The following is a 21,761-nucleotide window of genomic DNA, read 5'->3' as shown; positions in this document are numbered from 1 at the left end:
AACTGACGGAAGTTCTCAGTGGCTGTGACATCTTGTTCTGTTGTCTCCTCCTCCAGCTTACTTTGAGAGGGCTTAGTGAAGGCTGATTTCACCATCACTGGCTTCAGGAGCTTCAGTTTTGACATGGGGGATCAGTATATTTGTACACTTTCTTTCCCTCATTGGTGCTGAGACTAGGAGAAGACTGGCCACTGTGACTCTTTTCTGTGTGTGTGAGTGAGACCAAGAGAGAGGTTATTTGAGGAGAAGAAGAAGCAATGTCAGTGCAGGGAAGAGTGATAATATGATCCCTTAGCATCCCCCTCAATGCTCACAGCCAGGGACACACACAAAACCACACCTTGTTAGTTTGAGCAATGCTTTTATAGGGTAGATTTATGACAGAATATTACAGTAGTGCTATAACCCTTCATACAGTTGCTATAAGCCTTCCCTTTGCCCTGATGTAGACAGGATGGGCCGATGAGCTGAGACATGCTCTGTAATGAACAACTCCTCAAAGCAATGTGGAAAAAACACTCTAGACTATAACTAATATTTATATTACTATTTACAAATCATTTTCAATTACAACATTTTGATATCTGTCCATTTAAAAAGACGTTCTGCTTTTGGTCACAAAAACATGTTTATCGTTATTCCATTAGTTAAATAACTGCTCTCCAGTAAAACTGTCTAGACTACCGTCTCTATAGTAACATGGGGACGCAGGGGGAGTTGTGTCACAGACCTTTAGCGTGACGTGTGTTCTATGCAATAATAACGGTTGACCACTGGTCTACTAGTGTTCAAGCTGTGGTCAGAGAAAATCCAACAATGCTGACCTGAATCCCAAAACAGAACTCTTAAACATCTTGCCCAAGTCAGTGAGTGGGGGGGGTCGTCTAGTGAGACAGTAGGAGTTGTGTCGAGGTTCACTGGCAGGGGTCTAGTGAGGATGTGAGAGGGGGTCTGGTCTGGCATTCAGGGAGATAATTGGATTTGAGGGTCCCCTCTCCAGTACCGAGGGATTTGGGGGATATAAAGAAAGTTGTGCTTGTTGATAACAGTTTGGGTTTTGTCCCTCTGATTCTCCCCAGGGAGACTGACTGTTTACCTTCACCCTGCCTGGTTAACATACTAATCAGGAGGTACAGGGGCTAGGAGCTAGCGATACTAATCAGGAGGTGCAGGGGCTAGGAGCTAGCGAGGAGCTAGCGATACTAATCAGGAGGTGCAGGGGCTAGGAGCTAGCGAGGAGCTAGCGATACTAATCAGGAGGTGCAGGGGCTAGGAGCTAGCGATACTAATCAGGAGGTGCAGGGGCTAGGAGCTAGCGATACTAATCAGGAGGTACAGGGGCTAGGAGCTAGCGAGGAGCTAGCGATACTAATCAGGAGGTACAGGGGCTAGGAGCTAGCGATACTAATCAGGAGGTACAGGGGCTAGGAGCTAGCGATACTAATCAGGAGGTGCAGGGGCTAGGAGCTAGCGAGGAGCTAGCGATACTAATCAGGAGGTGCAGGGGCTAGGAGCTAGCGATACTAATCAGGAGGTGCAGGGGCTAGGAGCTAGCGATACTAATCAGGAGGTGCAGGGGCTAGGAGCTAGCGAGGAGCTAGCGATACTAATCAGGAGGTGCAGGGGCTAGGAGCTAGCGAGGAGCTAGCGATACTAATCAGGAGGTGCAGGGGCTAGGAGCTAGCGATACTAATCAGGAGGTGCAGGGGCTAGGAGCTAGCGATACTAATCAGGAGGTACAGGGGCTAGGAGCTAGCGATACTAATCAGGAGGTACAGGGGCTAGGAGCTAGCGATACTAATCAGGAGGTACAGGGGCTAGGAGCTAGCGATACTAATCAGGAGGTACAGGGGCTAGGAGCTAGCGATACTAATCAGGAGGTACAGGGGCTAGGAGCTAGCGATACTAATCAGGAGGTACAGGGGCTAGGAGCTAGCGAGGAGCTAGCGATACTAATCAGGAGGTGCAGGGGCTAGGAGCTAGCGATACTAATCAGGAGGTACAGGGGCTAGGAGCTAGCGAGGAGCTAGCGATACTAATCAGGAGGTGCAGGGGCTAGGAGCTAGCGATACTAATCAGGAGGTACAGGGGCTAGGAGCTAGCGAGGAGCTAGCGATACTAATCAGGAGGTACAGGGGCTAGGAGCTAGCGATACTAATCAGGAGGTGCAGGGGCTAGGAGCTAATGTTACTAAGTGCACCACAATGTCTGCTAAGGCCTTTCGGACTGTGTATACTGTGTGTTTGTTTGGGGGGGGAGTGTGTAGCTTTGTTGGAGTGAGAACATACAGAACAACTGACACACACACACCCCCCGTATGAGATGCATGTTACACACACTTCAACACAAATACTCACACGCACACATTCACAAACTACAACTGCCACTTAGAGAGTCCGGGTGGTAATAAATTAAAGGGGGCAGTAGATAGAGGGGGAAGGAGAGTATAGATATACAGTAGTTATACTAGAGATCTCTGCTCCGTGTCTCTAGTACAGGTTAGTCTTGAGAGCATTGGGTTTCCGGTGGAAGGAGGAGAGAACGCCAGCGAAAGGCCCTGTCATACTGTCTGCAGGCTGCCACGCCTTCAGCAGCTCTGGAGCCTGGGCTGCGGGTTGGGCCATTCCTGGGTTAGCGGGGCCTAGGCTGGGCCAGCCAGGGGGTTTGAGCCCCTGCAGAACGGGGGAGCTGGAGGTGTTAGCGTAGCCGGCGTTAGCAGGGGCGGGGCTGGGGCTGAGGCTGAGGCTGGCAGGGCTACCCATGTTCCCATTGGCTGAGCCAGGCAGCGAGGCGGTGCTGTCAGGGGTGGGACTGCAGGTGGACTCTTTTGATTCGTCATCATCTGAGGAAGATCTCGGCTCGCCCTTTTTCCCCCCGGTACTGCCGTTATTCCCTCCTGAGCCCCCGGTCCCATTACCGGATTTAGAGTTGGCTGCACGCTCCACCTTACGGAATTTAGCCCGCCGGTTCTGGAACCACACCTGATACAGACAGACAATATAGTTTAGTCTCATTCTAACGTCTAAACATACAACCAGAGGAAAAAGGCAACAAAATAAATACATATAGAAATACTCATAATAATGCATACTATCTCTAAAATAAACTAATGAAGGATGTATAGATTACAATTTGGTAGATTGCAATAATTTTTACAATAACTGACTGCATCTCTAAAAAAAAATACATGATGGTGTAGGCCCATACATGCATGAAAATGTTTTATCTATTGTGAATTCATTCTATTGTGAATTCGTGTTTTTCATCAGACCACTGGACTCACCTGCACCCGCGCCTCAGTAAGGTCGATCTTGAGCGCAAGCTCCTCGCGCGTGTAGATGTCGGGGTAGTGGGTCTCCGCGAACACGCGCTCCAGCTCCTTCAGCTGTGAGCTCGTGAAGGTGGTCCTTATGCGCCGCTGTTTCCGCTTCTCGTTTAAACCGGAAGGGTCCGAGAAGAACTTATATGGAACTGCGGAGTCAACCAATCACAATAAAACCAATTAGTGATGCTCTGTTTTATTGTAGACGTTTTTCTATAGGCTGTGTTATGGAGTTGTTTTTGTCTGACCCCGTAGGCTACAGGCTATAGCTTGACGCAGATTTATTTATTTTTTTCCAGGACATAATACTCGTTTTAATTTACTTGATCAATTCAACTAACGGTATATAGCCTACCAGTAGGCCTAGGTGAAATATCGTGGTTCCTATATTTATATAATTTATTATTCTGAGTAATTTTTTATTGATGTTTCTCTTTTGCTTTAGTCTATGGCAATGACAGGAAAGTAGTCCATAATCGTACAAAATATATGACTATATTTATGCAATTAGCTAGTTGTAATTATACCATGAACTAACCTAAATAATTTGTCATTTGATCAAATTTGCCTAAGCTAAACATGGAATAACAGAATTTGATAGGCTATCAACAAGGGCATTGAATAAAATGTTGTGATAGACTAACCACCTGCCAGTTTCATTCAAACTATTTTTTTTATTAAACGTGTCATACAGCCTTATAATCAGATATTTTGTAATAGGCGAAATCACCGTTTTTTCCCAGAAAGAGAGAGGGCGTGTATAATGCACGGGACGGTCTGTCAGTGTGCCTTCGTTAGAACTGCAATAAAAGCATATTTTTTAAAAACATTAGCTTATACAAAAAGTTAGAGGGAATTCACATGATCATATGTAAAAATGTATGCACACATGACTGTAAGTCGCTTTGGATAAAAGCGTCTGCTAAATGGCATATTATTATTATTATTATTATTATTATCTGGATATAAGCAGTGAAATAATCACGTTTTAGGCGCAGCAGCAGGTGTACGCTTTTCGAATGAGGTGGCTTAGCCTGCGCTATTCAACCATTTGATGAAAAAAAAGTTTGTATTAGTTGTAGGCCTATTAATAGTTGTAAAACTTGTTGATGCTGTTAATGTAAGTTTTTTTATTATTAGGCTATTATTATTATTATTATTATTATTATTATTATTTCATTGCTATTATAAGACAGTTGTTGCCATATTATTCTTGTTACTAAGTGGGCTATTGTTTGTTAGTTTTATTTTATTTTTTGTACACTTGAAAACGAGGTTGTGCATCTCAATAGATTTCATCCTGCAAAATGTTAAACAAATAAATAATCTCATTTGCATATTTCACCATAATGACATGAATCATAAAAACGGAAATGTATGGCAAGGTAGCAAAAAACAAACATTTGAATTGCGCAGTCGAATCGTGACCACAAAACGAATTATGATGGTTAAAGTAAAAGGTAGATTTTAGGATAGACCAATTTCTATTAAATTGACTAAACAAATTACAAATTTGATTAGTTGATAATACAGATATATTTGCCATCTAACGAATATTACACTGATTGAATTATCCCCATGACAACGAACATAAAACGAGAGGTTAGATTTGAGCGACCCTCAAATTAAGAGGTATGATAATATTTATAATTTCGATTGATTGGGTTTTCATTAATCAAATTAAATGTCTTACCTTCTTCGATTAGCCTAGTTGGTATAATCAAATAACAAAAATGACATTTTACCGCACGTATTTCAAATTAAACCAGACGCTTTAACTATAGCCAACATCCCAAGACATTTGCAGCTGGAGATTAAACACTGCCGTGAGCAACTCCTGCGTGCCAAATTTCCCGCTCATGCCCCACTATACCCTCTCCCATGCCATCTGCGCGCTCTTACCTGTGGAGTAGGGTGTTGTCTGGTGCTCGCGAAGGGACCCCAGTGTGCAGCTCGCGGTGCTGAGGGGCGCGCAGCCCGGGTTGGCACCGAACCCAGTCCGGATCGGGTTGTACTGGAACGAGCTGGCCTGGCTGCACGAGCTGAAGTCCGCGTAGGCCGATGCCTCCATGGCCGCCATGCACGAGTCATAGGAGTTCAGGTAGGAGTAATCCATTTTATACATGGAGGCGCGAGGACGACAACTCTGGGGCGAGCGCTGGATGAAATGTACTTCTCAGGATTCGAGAGGAATTAAAACGGTTAAAGCTGCAAAAACACCACAGAATGAGTCCCCGAGTTCAGTCCCTCTCTCAATTCGGTTTTCTTGTTTTCAGTCAAAGCAGGGTGTTATTTTACCATATATTTATTTATTCACGTCTTTCTCTCTTCCTTGACAGCAATATTCCTGAAATCTCTTTCTTTCTTTTCTCTCTCAGTATCAGTATCTTCCTCTTCCATCCACGTCAGTTTCGCTCTCGCTCCCTTCCGGACCACCTCGCTTAGCGCTCAGTATGATAGCGCACCCGCCAGCTCGCGCAGTGTTTATAATAAACTTGGCAGTCCACGAGACAATAACGAGGCGGTGGTCTCTTTCCATGACAATGTCTCGAGAGTCTATTGGGGGGCATCGTGCGAGGCCAGCCCCCTCCCACTACTCATGCATTACTAATGCAAGCGAAGTTAACCCTCAGCTAGACGTCTTTATGCCAGAGAAACTCCTGATATGATTCTGATTTCTGGAAATAAATATTATATTTGATGTTGTTCGAGATGTAGCCTTTCTCTCAGTGTAAGAGTGATAACCTATGTATGGGGTTTATGTGTAACCTCAGAGTGTCTGACTGCAGAACCAAACTAAACGCGTTTCAATCTGTGGATCCCATGGAAAGCTTTCATAAACGCATTGACTCCCCATAAATTGGTTTAACTTATTGTTCAGTGGCATCCAACGTGATATGAAACACACTGGCACGCGCCTCTTGGGCCATAAGCTTATAATGCCCAGGGTGGTTAGAGGACAATATGGGTGGTTAGAGGACAATATGGGTGGTTAGAGGACAATATGGGTGGTTAGAGGACAATATGGGTGGTTAGAGGACAATATGGGTGGTTACAGGACAATATGGGTGGTTAGTGGTTAGAGGACAATATGGGTGGTTACAGGACAATATGGGTGGTTAGAGGACAATATGGGTGGTTACAGGACAATATGGGTGGTTAGAGGACAATATGGGTGGTTAGAGGACAATATCAGGGTCTCCTCTTATTCCGGGGCTGAAATGGAAGTGAACACTAAATCGATTTAACGTGTATTAAATACATGAATTATCAGATGCATAGACAACCAGGAGTGTGCTCTGCTATCTCTAGGTCTGTAATTCAACCGTTTGAGAAATTAAGAGGCTTTTCGTTAGAGGAAAATAGCCTTTATTCGACTAAATCATATCATCCAAACCCTTGGAGCTTGTGTTGCTAAATTAACCGTTTTACGCGCGTGCTAAATTGATTATGGGAATAGGGGAAACTGGCCCTGTGTGTGTGTGTGTGTGTAATAATATAATACGGTTTTATATGTAAAAAAGCAGCTCTCGATAGCGGCAGAGGGCTCTTCTCGTATTATCACCGCTTACTTGACCAGTGGCCCCGTCTAATGCCATTACAACCCGCCGCCCTGCCATGTTTATATCCCATTGAATAACCCGCATCTTGCTGTGTCAGGACTTGGGTTTCACCGCGCACAACAAGTCTCCAGCAATATCAATAACGTCAGGAATCTTCTAGAAAATGTATGTTGTCTGAACGCATGGCACACAGTGGTGGCAGCAGCAAGGGCGCGCGGTCAGGCCCGGTTCCCATGCAGGGAGTCTTGCGTTAGAAGGGCGGGGAGCACGGGGAGAGAATAGTCGTTCATATTTGCCACTACAGTGTCTCTAACTCAGATACTTTTTCATGTATGGGCTTATATGTCACAAAAACGATGATAATAACAATGGTATCAATTATAAATTATAAAACAAAAACAAAAACAACGCAATCTTGAGGCCTTTAAAATAATATACAACAAAATGAATATATGTTTATATTATGATAATTACATGCAGTCACAATAGTTATCAGTTCATTTTCGTTTCTGACTCTGCTTTTTAAAGCTTAATCATGGACATTTTCATGGACTCTTGAACACATGTTTAGTTATTTGTATGCCTCATCATCTCACCGTTGTCCCCTGTAGGCCTATCGGCATACTTTAACTTTTTTGTTGTTGTCAATGGGGCTGTTTTTATTGCTGTGTTTTGAGTTCTTGCTCGGGTGGTTGTTGTAGACCGACAGGCTCATAACTTGCAGGTTAAACCACAAATACAAATAGGCCTATACATTTAAATCCATGTTATTCCTATAGGCTAATAGCTTACTCATTTTCCCTTCAACATATATCAATCACCTCTCCTCAATACCGGTGTTGTTACGTGAAGCTGCTTACTAGGCTACCACTCACTTTTCATTTAAAAAAGATTGTCAACTTCAATGCAATATAAGAAGTTGTTGTTTCAACACTGTATGCCACCGCGTGCTGTTTCAGCTTAATCAGTTTACTTCAGTTAATTAACTGTATATAAACGAATTATCTAAATAAAATGTCCGATACATATTTCCACATATGCCTAACTGGTGTGTGATTGCGATATTGTCTGAAGCATAATTTCTGATTGATCTGTAGGCTATGCGTCTGTCATCTTGCAGGTATTTTGGGTGCCCTATTGCACGAGCTCAACAAAGGGTTTTGCGGTCCTTGGGGCGCGCACGAGCCGGACACAGAATCAGAACCCATGTAGTCTCTCCCTCTCCCTCTCCCTCTCCCTCTCCCTCTCCCTCTCCCTCTCCCTCTCCCTCTCTCTCTCTCTCTCTCTCTCTCTCTCTCTCTCTCTCTCTCTCTCTCTCTCTCTCTCTCTCTCTCTCTCTCTCTCTCTCTCTCTCTCTCTCTCTCTCTCTCTCTCTCTCTCTCTCTCTCTCTCTCTCTCACACTAGTCATGGAGCTGTCGCGCGCTCTGACTCTAACCCGGTTAGAAGCGGGCCGCCTCAAGCCGGTGCGCCATTGTGCATATAAGTAATTCGGGATTGAATGGCTGGTTCGCCGACGGGACCCCATCGCGCCACCGTCCCTCATCCATCACCGTGCAAATCATATGCACTCACTAGCTCTATCCCCAAAATGTAGCCTATGCTGTGCACTTCCAGGCCTAATGCTTTCACAGAGCAGAAGAAAGGAAATAGGCCTACATAAATACAAAACCTGTTGAAGCGAGACACACTTTAATCTGTGTATTTACAGCAACAGGTGCATGGCAACCGCCCGTCCACACTATAACATTCTACCTGCAGTTTCATGGGCTGTTTCAGCACCGTGTCTGCCTCAATAAAATGCTCTAAATAAAGGTTAGAATAAAGCAGGTGAATGTGACAGACCACTGGCTGGTCGGTTCTCAACGGATAGGTTTTATGCCGACTCCAGTCCCCATCAGGCCTCCTGATTGCGCTAGACTGGGATGGGGCTGGTGAAGTAATTACCACTCTCCAATTCATGGATGCAAGGATTTCAGTCCATGAGATCAAAATTATGGTTTTACATTTATTTGAAATGATAGGCTACACTCTTAGAAAAAAAGGTTGTTTGCTTCACATATGGCACCCCTAAAGGTTCTATATAGAACCGAAATGTGTTTCATATAGAACCCTATATGAAAGTCAAGGGTTCTATATGGAACCAATTTTGGTTCAGTGAAGAAGAACCCCTGGGGTTCTGATCAAATAACTCTATAAAAGGGCTCTATATAGAACCTTTAGGAGTGCCATATATGAAGCAAGCATAGAACCCTTGTTGGTTCTATCCAGAACCTTTTTTTCTAAGAGTATAGGCGACTCCATTAAATTGGATAAAACATAGACACTTTTACAGGCTCATTTACAGCCCATTCTTCATAACGTATAGATCTATCCTTCAAGAATCTATCCACCCCATAACATTACAGCTGTAAATAGCCTATACAGACACAAAACGGTATCCTGACAGATGTAGGCGTACACTTCAATTTAAACAGAGGTTGAGATTTTTTATATGTTCCTCTAAAACTCGTAGAATTGCATGTATAGGCTAGGCTGTATAGCCTACGTGCACTGACTAAAAGTAGCCAACGAATTTTCCTTCAACAATTGTTTTGGAATATGGGATATGCATCAGTGGGTTATACTTATCATGCCAATATAGGCTTACATTCGATAACAACTACGCAATAAAAAAATACTTATTATTTACTTTATAGTTAATTGGAGCAGGCTTCCGCTTCTTTTTCCCATTCTGTTGAAAATGGGTTTGGTAGCCTCAGAGTTTCAGCAGCCATGCATGATCTATCTGCATAACATGATATTCAGTTGAAGTAAAATGCTCTGGATTATTTATAATTTTAATGGTGTCAATATCAGAGGGAAGCCAAATAGATATTTTCAAACAGTAAACAATATTATATTCTAATATATTCGATTATATTCTATTAGATAGGTATTCTATTATTTGTGAGTTGGTGACTCTAAATTACAAATGGACCAATCGCTATTTGGCCGTTAATTCGCCTGGTAGTTAATGAAAAAAAGGAAATGTCTAAGCCTATATCAAATGTCTATCGAAATAATTCATTAGGGCCTTTAATAATTATGGCTTCAACAACAGAACTGAGAATAACCATTTTGGTTAGGCTACCATGACTCCATGATAGTCCAGAGACTAGAATACATTACAGCTTTATCACCAGGTTCTAATCACCCTCTTTGGGACTGGTCAGGATTCTGCTCTCGTGATGGATCGGTTAGACTCTCTTTTGATTGACATTGAGTCTCCCCTCTCTCCATCTATCTCACTTCTCTCCATCTATCCATCACAGCCGCACCAGTCTCCCCAGGTCTCATCAATCTCCCCTCTACCCCCCACCCGCCCGCTTCATTAGGCCAATCTGCATTCACCAGCTATCGGTCTTCCCGCCCCGTCCACGGTACCGGCCTGGAGACAGACCCCGCTCTAATGGGAGGACTATCGGAAACGATTACCGTCAGAGGGATGGGGAAAGCGAAACCAAAACGAACGGAATTCAATTAGCCTATAGGAGACGTGCCCCATTTTCGTTCAAATAAGACATATTTGATTGCAAGGCAAAAAGACAGATTAATTACATGGGACCACCAAATATAAATTATCTAGCCAACAAGACACATGCGGTTCAGCAAGGCATCTAGGCCTATGATAAGTTAAGACACATTTGGGAGGAGGAATGTGACAATTTGGGGAAAGCGTTAGAATATTCCCTGACTGATCCCTCTCTCTGTCACTCCAGGGTCGCGAGGAGCGTCTTGTGGCTATTGTTGCCGCCTCTGTTGACTCAGACGCCATGAATGCGAAAGGTTACAGTTTCCGTTAAATCTCCCATGAATTTAAAAGTCCAAAGTTAAACCCCGTGCGCCCACTCAGGCCCCTGCGCGATGGCATTAGCCCGGATTAACAGGTCCTCGGAGACAAACAAGTCGCAAGGCTCTTTGGCTCTTTGAAGGGATTACGTTTTAACGTTTAAACTCTCGAGTGAAGGTCGCTATTCTTTTGCGCCACAATGGAAAACAAGCTACGCACATTTAACTTTGGAAACAGTTTAACTTTACCAGCAAACTCACCTTTGAACCCAAGAGACGGGACCGCCACACAATAGATGGCACACAGGACCCTGACTACTGCTGCGAGGTGCAGACCCCTCCTCAGTTCAGCAATGTCACCAATAATGGCATTTTTTAGGGAGTTTAAAATCAGACATCAGCTGTAGCCTGAACTATATATACTGTATATAGCCTAATGGCCTTGGCCTATGCAGGCCCTGTGGAACAAAAAGTCAATCGCCATCTGTCAATTCATCAATTTGGAGTATATGTACACATTCAGGTGATTAGGTTAATTCAAATTCAGCAATGAAAAGTTCTGTCTTGGAAATGTAGGGTAAAGGCTCATAATTTTTTTATGTCACCAGACATGGGGTTGAAGCAGGAGTGACCATCTTGGCAGCTAGCATGCCTTTACTCAGAGGGACAAATAATGTAAAGCAATGACGTCACACGGTAAAACCAAGTGTTTAGGATCTGAACACATAGAATTCCAATGAAAACTCGTCATAGTGCTTAGATTGTAAAAACCAGAACATGTTTGTTCACTACAACACTTTTTAAACACATGAACACGTTTATTCAGCATGTGTTTAGGTTTTAAACACTAAACACTGGGGGTGTTGTTTTAACACTGTAAAGTGAAAAAATGTATTAGCATATTTCACAGCATGTAACGATCCCGGCAGTCTGAGTCGGGTCCTGTCTGTGGACTAGTTTTTCTGCTCGTGATCTCCAGTTTCCCGAGGGTTCTGGAACGCTCCGGGGAGCTCTCTTGATTTCCGCACCTGCATCCCATCAGCAATCTGCACACCTGGTCCTGATCATCACCCTTCTTAGGCTCTGGCCTAACATCCATTCCCTGCCGGATCGTTAGCCATGAACAGTAGGTTTACCAGAGTATCAGTCTTAGAGCTTCTAGCGTTAGTTTTGTTGTTTTGCACCTTGTTGGTTTGTTGTTTACTTACCTCCGTTTTGTTCCATCTGCAGTCACTCATCCGGGACCTTCATCCAACCTCTGCCTGGTGGTCGGCGGCTGCCGAGCCATGATTGGATCAACCACTGCACCCCCAACAACTAATCAACGCCGCCCGCTCTGTTCCCTGGATTATTCAGCATCACTCTTGAATTTGTAAATAAACACTCACCTTCGTTTCAACTTACCTTGTCCTGGTCTGCTTCTGGGTTCTGGCTTTGTAACTCGTGACAGAACGATCCGGCCAGTAATGAACCCAGCGGACCTGGACTCTGTTCGCCATGCCATTTCCCATCAGGAGAAGATGTTGGGACAACATAGCACGGCACTACAGGAGATAGCGTTGTCAGTTCGGAACCTTTCTACCGGTCTGACGGAGGTCCAGAACCAGCGCAAGTTTCCGGTGGAGGATCCACTACCGGTTTCACCCATCTCGCCTGCCGCGTCTGGAGCTGTGTCCTTCCGTGAGCCCAAGGTTCCGACGCCGGATAAATATGAGGGGGAGCTGGGAAGATGCCGTTCTTTCCTTATGCAGTGTGGGTTAGTGTTCGATCTACAGCCCTACTCTTATGCCACAGACAAGGCTAGGATAGCCTTTGTGATTGAGTTGCTGCGTGGTCGAGCGCTGGAGTGGGCTTCAGCCGTTTGGGAACGACAAGACCCCTGCATGGCTTCATACCAGGGGGTTCACGGCCGAGATGAGGAAGCTCTTCGACCATTCCGTCCGAGGGAGGGACGCAGCTAGGCGCCTGTTTTCGCTTCACCAAGGAACTCGCAGCGTGGCCGACTTCGTGATCGAGTTCAAGACGTTGGCTGTGGAGAGTGGGTGGAATGAGGAGTCTCTGCAAGCGGCCTTTTACCAGGGTCTGTCGGAGCAGCTCAAGGATGAGTTGATCTCCTATCCGGAGCCTAGTGACCTGGACAGCTTGGTAGCCTTGTCTATTCGGGTGGATAATCGAGTCCGAGAGCGAAGGAGGGAGAAGCAATGGGGTCCGTCCAATCGATCAGCTTCTCAGTTCCCAGTCGGGTCGGGTGGTGGACCAGAACACGTCGATCATTCTCCACCACAAAGGATTAGTGGAGAGGTCCTCTCTCCCGATTCTGAACCCATGCAAGTGGGGCGGCACGGGTTAACCAAGGAGGAGCGTCAACATAGACGTAAGACCAACTGCTGCCTCTACTGTGGTAGCTCGGGACATTACATCTCCACTTGTTCCCGGCGGTCGTCAAACTGCCCGGCTCGCTAAAGTTGGGAGGACTTTTAGCAAACCAGTTTCAGCCTCTCAGTACCTCTGTCAGACCCCGTTTCCCGGCTACCCTTGTGAACAGGAATCAGAGCTTAGCGATTAACGCTTTTATCGATTCAGGTGCCGATGGAAGCTTTCTTGATGCCGAGTTGGTGGAACAGCTGGGGCTTTCCAAGGAGCAATTGCCGGAAGCCATTGAAGCGACCACTCTGAACGGCAGTAGTCTGGCACGTATCACGATGAGGACTGAACCGGTTAAGATGCTGTTGTCGGGGAATCATTCGGAGATGATTTCATTCTTCATTCTGCCGTCTTCCCATGTTCCTCTGGTCCTTGGATACCCCTGGCTGAAGGAACACAATCCCACGTTCGATTGGGTGACGGGCAAGGTAACGAGTTGGAGCCTTGATTGTCATGCTAACTGTCTCAAGACTGCCTGTCCCCATTCGGTTCCCAGTCAGGTGATTGAGGCTAAACCCCCAGATTTGTCCCTGGTTCCCGAGACATATCACGATTTGGGGGAAGTGTTCAGTAAGCAGAAGGCTCTGTCACTCCCTCCCCACCGACCATATGATTGTGCCATCAACCTGTTCCCTGGAGCTGTCTACCCCAAGGGAAGGTTATACAGTATCTCCCGCCCTGAACGTGAGGCTTTGGAGACCTACATCAAGGAGTCCCTAGCTGCTGGTCTCGTTCGTCCCTCGTCATCACCCCTGGGGGGCAGGATTCTTCTTTGTGGGTAAGAAGGATGGCTCTCTTCGACCGTGTATTGATTATCGGGGTTTGAATGACATCACGGTCAAGAACAAGTATCCCCTGCCCTTGATGAGTTCTGCCTTCGACTCCTTACAGGGTGCTACGGTGTTCACCAAGCTAGACCTACGCAATGCGTATCACATGGTCCGGATCAGAGAGGGAGACGAGTGGTTGACGGGTTTCAATACACCGATGGGTCACTTGAGTATCAGGTGATGCCGTTTGGACTGACCAATGCTCCAGCGGTATTCCAGAGTATGGTGAACGACGTCCTGAGAGATATGATCGGTCTCTTTGTGTTTGTTTACCTGGATGACATTCTGATCTTCTCGAAGGAACCTTCCGACCACGTCCAGCATGTCCGGCAGGTTCTGCAGCGATTGTTGGAGAATCGCCTGTTCGTGAAGGCCGAGAAGTGCGAGTTTCACGCCCACACGACATCCTTTCTCGGGTACATCATCTCCAGGGGAGAGATTAGGATGGACCAGGAGAAGGTTAGAGCGGTTCTGGAATGGGCCCAGCCCGGTACGAGATTGCAGCTCCAGAGATTTTTGGGGTTTGCGAATTTCTACCGCAGATTCATCCGGGATTACAGCCGTGTGGCCGCTCCGTTAACGGCCTTGACTTCCAGTATCAGGAGCTTCAAGTGGAATCCGGAGGCGGATCGAGCGTTTCTGGATTTGAAGAGGCGATTCACCAACGCACCGATTCTCTCTCAACCGGACACGGCCCGTCAGTTCGTCGTTGAAGTGGACGCGTCTGATGTGGGAGTTGGCGCCATCCTGTCGCAGCGATGCTCCACGGACAGTAAACTCCATCCCTGCGCCTACTACTCTCGTCGCCTTTCGCCTGCGGAGAGGAATTACGATGTGGGTAACCGGGAGCTTCTCGCGGTGAAACTTGCCTTGGAGGAGTGGCGCCACTGGTTGGAGGGGGCGGAGCAGCCGTTTATTGTCTGGACTGACCACAAGAACCTTGCTTACGTGCAATCGGCTAGACGTCTCAACTCCCGTCAGGCCAGGTGGTCGTTGTTTTTCGGACGATTCAATTTTTCCCTGACGTTCCGACCTGGATCTAAGAACGGCAAGGCGGGACGCCTTGTCTCGGATGTTCTCCAAGACGGAGGAGAGTGGGTCCAAGACCGAGACAATTCTCCCCCGGAACTGCGTCGTGGGAGCTGTTAGGTGGAAGATTGAGGAGGAGGTGATGGCGGCTCTTCGGACGCAGCCCGGTCCCGGTAACGGTCCACCCGGTCGGTTGTTTGTGCCTGAGTCGGTTCGTCCTGCGGTCCTCAAATGGTCCCACGCCAGCAAGATGGCTTGTCACCCTGGCGTGGCTCGGACGATGGCGTTTCTTCGCAGACGTTTTTGGTGGCCTGCCATGGCCGAGGATACTCGGGGTTATGTTGCTGCCTGTCCAGTGTGTGCGCAGAATAAGAGTACCAATCGGCCCAGCTCTGGACTACTTCACCCCCTTCCTATTCCCCGGCGACCATGGTCGCATCTGGCCCTGGACTTTGTCACTGGGTTGCCCGCTTCTGAGGGGAACACGGTCGTTCTGACTATCGTGGACAGATTCAGCAAGTTCGCCCACTTTGTGCCAATTGCCAAGCTTCCCTCTGCCTCGGAGACGTCCGAGATCCTGGTTAGGGAGGTTTTCAGGGTCCACGGGTTGCCCAGTGATATCGTTTCCGACCGTGGCCCTCAGTTTACCTCTGCTGTCTGGAAGTCCTTCTGTTTGGCCATTGGAGCTACAGTCAGTCTCACATCTGGTTTTCACCCCCAATCTAATGGTCAGGCGGAGAGAGCCAACCAGAAGATGGAATCCACGCTACGCTGCCTGGCCTCTTCCAACCCCACCTCCTGGGTCTCTCAGTTGCCTTGGGTTGAGTATGCCCACAATACTCTCCCTACATCTGCCACTGGGATGTCTCCCTTCCAGTGCCTGTATGGCTACCAACCTCCCTTGTTCCCTTCTCAGGAGAAGGAGCTCTCAGTGCCTTCTGTTCAGGCCCATATTCGTCGTTGCCACCGGACCTGGCATCGGGCCAGAAAGGCACTCCTTAGAGTTTCGGACCGGTATCAGCTCCAGGCGAATCGTCGCCGGATCCCCGCTCCCACCTACACCATCGGAGATAGGGTCTGGTTGGCCACACGGGATCTTCCTTTACGGACTGAGTCTAGGAAGTTGTTACCGAAGTTCATTGGTCCGTTTGTGGTGGAGAAGGTGATCAATCCGGTGGCAGTTCGACTCAAACTCCCGAGGACGCTCAGAGTCCATCCCACCTTTCATGTCTCCTGCCTCAAGCCTGTTTTCCTCAGTCCTCTGTTGCCTCCTCCGCCTCCTCCTCCTCCTCCTCGGATGATCGGAGGCGGTCCTGCCTACACGGTGCGACGCATCATGGATTCCAGACGGCGGGGCCGGGGTTTCCAGTATCTCGTGGACTGGGAGGGGTATGGTCCTGAAGAGAGGAGTTGGATTCCGCGGCGACAGATCCTAGATGCTGACCTCATCCGTGACTTCTACCGCCTCCATCCTGGCGCTCCGGGGAGTCCGCCCGGTGGCGTTCTCGGAGGGGGGTACTGTAACGATCCCGGCAGTCTGAGTCGGGTCCTGTCTGTGGACTAGTTTTTCTGCTCGTGATCTCCAGTTTCCCGAGGGTTCTGGAACGCTCCGGGGAGCTCTCTTGATTTCCGCACCTGCATCCCATCAGCAATCTGCACACCTGGTCCTGATCATCACCCTTCTTAGGCTCTGGCCTAACATCCATTCCCTGCCGGATCGTTAGCCATGAACAGTAGGTTTACCAGAGTATCAGTCTTAGAGCTTCTAGCGTTAGTTTTGTTGTTTTGCACCTTGTTGGTTTGTTGTTTACTTACCTCCGTTTTGTTCCATCTGCAGTCACTCATCCGGGACCTTCATCCAACCTCTGCCTGGTGGTCGGCGGCTGCCGAGCCATGATTGGATCAACCACTGCACCCCCAACAACTAATCAACGCCGCCCGCTCTGTTCCCTGGATTATTCAGCATCACTCTTGAATTTGTAAATAAACACTCACCTTCGTTTCAACTTACCTTGTCCTGGTCTGCTTCTGGGTTCTGGCTTTGTAACTCGTGACACAGCATGCCTTTCTAGGGAATGTGAGAGACACCCACCCATGACTGTGTTTGTTAGTGACAGAGACATATTTGTTGCATTCAATAACTTCTATTCCTGAAGCCTTCCCCAAGTGACTGCCTAAGTGAATGTGTTTCAATTAAAAGTAAACCCTTTATGACCACATATTATACATGTCATAAGGCCTTTAGTTATGGCCTAGTCATCCTCAGCCTTTAGTTATGGCCTGGTTATCCTCAGCCTTTAGTTAAGGCCTAGTTATCCTCAGACTTTAGTTAAGGCCTAGTTATCCTCAGACTTTAGTTAAGGCCTAGTTATCCTCAGACTTTAGTTATGGCCTGGTTATCCTCAGCCTTTAGTTAAGGCCTAGTTATCCTCAGCCTTTAGTTATGGTCTAGTTATCCTCAGACTTTAGTTATGGTCTAGTTATCCTCAGCCTTTAGTTAAGGCCTAGTTATCCTCAGCCTTTAGTTATGGTCTAGTCATCCTCAGCCTTTAGTTATGGCCTAGTTATCCTCAGCCTTTAGTTATGGTCTAGTTATCCTCAGCCTTTAGTTATGGCCTAGTTATCATCAGCATTTAGTTATGGCCTGGTTATCCTCAGACTTTAGTTATGGCCTAGTTATCCTCAGACTTTAGTTATGGTCTAGTTATCCTCAGCCTTTAGTTATGGCCTAGTTATCCTTGACATTGTGGTCTGAAAATCCTGGCTCATTGGCCACATCAGACCTACAAGTCACAATATGCTGGTTTGTGAAGTGAGCAGGTAGCTTAGTGGTTAAGATCGTTGTGCCAGTAACCGAAAGGTCGCTGGTTCTAATCCCCGAGCTGACAAGGTGAAAAATCTGTCGATGTGCCCTTGAGCAAGGCACTTAACCATAATTGCTCCTGTAAGTCGCTCTGGATAAAAGCGTCTGCTAAATGACTAAAATGTAAATGTGATTCCTATCGGAATCCAGCAAGAGGGAGGATATCCAAGAATTTGAAAATTGTATCAAACTCAGAATGATTGCTAGAGTGAGGAGGAGGAGTGTACCGTGTCCGGAAGTGACTAAACCATTAATTTTCTTGATTCACCTTCCCTCAAACGTCATTTAAAGATTTGTTTTACAATTGACAGTTACAGCTGATTTCGGCATTGGATATCGATTCGCTCTCCTTAAATATTTGTAATCTTATCTATTCGTTTCAGTCTCTGAATTGTTTAATCGAACTTTTCGCCGCCAGCTTCTGATATCAGGGCATAAAAACGACAATCTGTGTCCAGAATTAGCCGAGTGCACATGTGCCATCCAGCTATATCGGGTCCCGAGCTTGTTTTCCTCGAACTAGCTGGCTAGCTGAACTATGCTAGTTTTCGTCCTCAATGCCAAACTTCATAAATACTGCACCCTCAACTTCAAAACGCCTTTGCTAGTTATACAATCATGTAACTAAGAAATTCGCTGGAAAGAAACTTGAATATGATTTATTCTTTTGTTAAATAGTCATGCCTGTTCGAGCTATCTGTCGTGTCGTAAGACAATGGTGGCGAAGGATATCATCACGGATCCAAGTTCAGTTTTGAGATCCACCGGCGTCATTGGCATAGGGTTAACTGGACGTTTCTGACTGGTCTTGGAACTCAGACAAAGGGCAGCCTATCCCCGTTTGGCTCGATGGGATATGTAGTGATTTTGCCAACACAGCCAGATATGTACTGTCTTGTACCCTTCATGTTTTTTAAACGGACTATCATATTTGTTGATCTAATTAGACTATATTTGTATAATGAGTAATCCAGGAATGTCACGAGTTAATTGACACAAGAAAACTCAAGAAAATAGCAACTATAGAGCGCCAATGGCTAAATTACTTCCGGACTCAAAAGGTCCACGGAGCTCCTCTTCCTCTTCATCACTCTATGGTGAAGGGCTTTAGCAATAACACTACCTAAACCATCTAAATTTGAACCACCATCTTAGTAACAGGTGCAATAAATCCAAACCCATACAGATTGGATTAGTTTAGAAAAATGTAAGTTATTTATCTTTGTATAGTATAGCATCAATTAATCATTAAATGTGCATGATTTAACATAGATATTAAAACAAACTATTCTAAAAAATCAACCTACAACAAAGCATGCTGGCAAATATGATAAGGCCCCTCCCACATCTTTTTCACTTTGAGAGCGTTAAGGGAAAGGAACTCAACACAGTCAATTAACAACACCACAAGATTGAAAGATTTCTTGAATCAAATGTCCTGTTCAGTTGTGCTGAAATCTAAGTAAGGTGACAGACATTCCTAACACTGATCTGAATAAAAGGCATGTAAAGTCGCATACATTTCTAACGACTAAATGCACTCTAAACAGGACGATGGGAAAATAAACACTAGTGTTTCAAATCTGAACACTTAGGAGATATAGGTGTTTTCCTGGTTGGAAACTTACTGGAAAAAACGGACTATCATGTTTAATCTAGCATTCCTGTGTTTAAGATGAGAACACTTATTGTCAAATCTAAATGCCTAATGTTTAAGTTTTAAAGCACTGCATGAAATATATAAGTAGGCCTAGGCTTATATTATTTTAATATGATTATTTATGCTATCCACATGTCTAGCCTAGCCAACTGCAGAAATGGACTAAATTAGCCCCATGTTCAAAAATGATTTTTAGGATAAAAACCAGACCAACTGTCCCTAGAGAAAACACACACAGTTGGAGGAGCTGGGATGGCCGCGCGCAGGAGAGCTTCTCCAAACACGCTAATTAGATCTCGAGCTCTGGCCCCGCGCTCTGAAAGCAGGCCGGCGGCGGGGCGCGCGGAGCTGTGGAAAGTTAATTGAATTAAATCCCCTCTAAACTAATTAGACTGCAATCTGCCACGCGAGCTGTCCCTGAGCAAGGTTCGAATTAGGGAGAATGGATTTGTTCCTTTCTTTAGGAGAAGGGGGCAGACTGGCTGTGTTTTGGGGGTCTTTTATTCCCTTTTATGATAATTCTCCCGTTGGGACAGGGGAGAGCGTGCGTAACCGTATGCGGTTTGGCAGCTTGCATCTGGAGATGCTCCGGTCCGCGTCTCGAGCCCACCCGCGCATCCTGCTTACCGTCACCATGTCAGGAAACAGACTGTACCCCCGAGCATCTCTATTTGGCCACCCGATGAGGAGAGGGGAGCCTCTCTGTTGCCAATATGATGAGGATGAGCTAAGCGCGGAGAAATTGATCGATCCGTGCCTGCCTTCTGAGAGACCTCGGGGGAGAGAGAAAGAGAAAGGAGAGAGAGGAGAGGAGAGGAGAGGGGGAGATGGGCAGGGGAGGATAACACGGATGAAAATGCCCCGTTAAGAGCGCGGACAGATATGATAATGGAGCACGAGGCTATCAGAGCTCTGAGTGATGCGCGCGGGCGCGCTGAGTGCTCACGAGCGAGTCATCATCACCCACCTCCTTGTAATGTTGCCACGCCAGGCAGGCCCCAACGATAGAAGCAAAAATGGAGATGAAATAAAATGAATTATAGGTATACACTTTCAGAAAAAAATGCTATCTAGAACCTACAGTGAGGGAAAAAATTATTTGATCCCCTGCTGATTTTGTACGTTTGCCCACTGACAAAGAAATGATCAGTCTATAATTTTAATGGTATGTTTATTTGAACAGCGAGAGACAGAATAACAACAAAAAAATCCAGAAAAACGCATGTCAAAAATGTTATAAATTGATTTTGCATTTTAATGAGGGAAATAAGTATTTGATCCCCTCTCAATCAGAAAGATTTCTGGCTCCCAGGTGTCTTTTATACAGGTAACGAGCTGAGATTAGGAGCACACTCTTAAAGGGAGTGCTCCTAATCTCAGCTTGTTACCTGTATAAAAGACACCTGTCCACAGAAGCAATCAATCAATCAGATTCCAAACTCTCCACCATGGCCAAGACCAAAGAGCTCTCCAAGGATGTCAGGGACAAGATTGTAGACCTACACAAGGCTGGAATGGGCTACAAGACCCTCGCCAAGCAGCTTGGTGAGAAGGTGACAACAGTTGGTGCGATAATTCGCAAATGGAAGAAACACAAAATAACTGTCAATCTCCCTCGGCCTGGGGCTCCATGCAAGATCTCACCTCGTGGAGTTGCAATGATCATGAGAACGGTGAGGAATCAGCCCAGAACTACATGGGAGGATCTTGTCAATGATCTCAAGGCAGCTGGGACCATAGTCACCAAGAAAATAATTGGTAACACACTACGTCGTGAAGGACTGAAATACTGCAGCGCCCGCAAGGTCCCCCTGCTCAAGAAAGCACATATACAGGCCTGTCTGAAGTTTGCCAGTGAACATCTGAATGATTCAGAGGAGAACTGGGTGAAAGTGTTGTGGTCAGATGAGACCAAAATCGAGCTCTTTGGCATCAACTCAACTCGCTGTGTTTGGAGGAGGAGGAATGCTGCCTATGACCCCAAGAACACCATCCCCACCGTCAAACATGGAGGTGGAAACATTATGGTTTGGGGGTGTTTTTCTGCTAAGGGGACAGGACAACTTCACCGCATCAAAGGGACGATGGACGGGGCCATGTAGCGTCAAATCTTGGGTGAGAACCTCCTTCCCTCAGACAGGGCATTGAAAATGGGTCGTGGATGGGTATTCCAGCATGACAATGACCCAAAACACACGGCCAAGGCAACAAAGAAGTGGCTCAAGAAGAAGCCCATTAAGG

General features: G+C 46.3%; 1 protein-coding gene and 1 long non-coding RNA gene across 5 annotated transcripts; one reads left to right on the top strand and one right to left on the bottom strand.

The window, feature by feature from the left end:
- Positions 1–332: 332 nt before the first annotated feature.
- Positions 333–2,469, top strand: LOC121567822. 4 transcript variants are annotated; one of them, XR_006660597.1, is made up of 4 exons: positions 339–1,451; positions 1,737–1,999; positions 2,047–2,082; positions 2,130–2,443. It is a non-coding gene; the product is annotated as an uncharacterized LOC121567822 (long non-coding RNA). The 4 variants fall into 4 exon arrangements; XR_006660596.1 differs by having other exon boundaries at positions 333–1,451; positions 1,737–2,082; positions 2,130–2,469; XR_006660592.1 differs by having other exon boundaries at positions 348–1,451; positions 2,047–2,434.
- Positions 2,470–2,489: 20 nt separating this feature from the next.
- On the bottom strand, positions 2,490–6,049 carry LOC121567821 (paired mesoderm homeobox protein 2A-like). Its single transcript, XM_041878135.2, has 3 exons — positions 5,225–6,049; positions 3,284–3,471; positions 2,490–2,981 (listed from the first exon to the last, which is right to left on the bottom strand). Exons 1-3 carry the CDS (start codon positions 5,445–5,447, stop codon positions 2,490–2,492), a joined length of 903 nt encoding a protein of 300 aa, XP_041734069.1. The 5' UTR covers positions 5,448–6,049.
- Positions 6,050–21,761: the final 15,712 nt, after the last annotated feature.

Source organism: Coregonus clupeaformis, chromosome 6, assembly GCF_020615455.1.
Source record: "Coregonus clupeaformis isolate EN_2021a chromosome 6, ASM2061545v1, whole genome shotgun sequence".
Classification (NCBI taxonomy): domain Eukaryota; kingdom Metazoa; phylum Chordata; class Actinopteri; order Salmoniformes; family Salmonidae; genus Coregonus; species Coregonus clupeaformis.
The sequence above is the reverse complement of the archived record's forward strand: the minus strand, read 5'-3'. Positions and strand labels throughout refer to the sequence as shown.

What these genes read in the sequence shown, in the direction of transcription:
- LOC121567821 (XM_041878135.2), bottom strand. Translation starts at nt 5,447, where the DNA reads ATGTATAAAATGGATTACTCCTACCTGAACTCCTATGACTCGTGCATG. An exon ending in GACAACACCCTACTCCACAG is followed by an intron (nt 3,472 to 5,224) that starts GTAAGAGCGCGC and finishes TTGACTCCGCAG; the next exon opens with TTCCATATAAGTTCTTCTCG. An exon ending in TTACTGAGGCGCGGGTGCAG is followed by an intron (nt 2,982 to 3,283) that starts GTGAGTCCAGTG and finishes TGTCTGTATCAG; the next exon opens with GTGTGGTTCCAGAACCGGCG.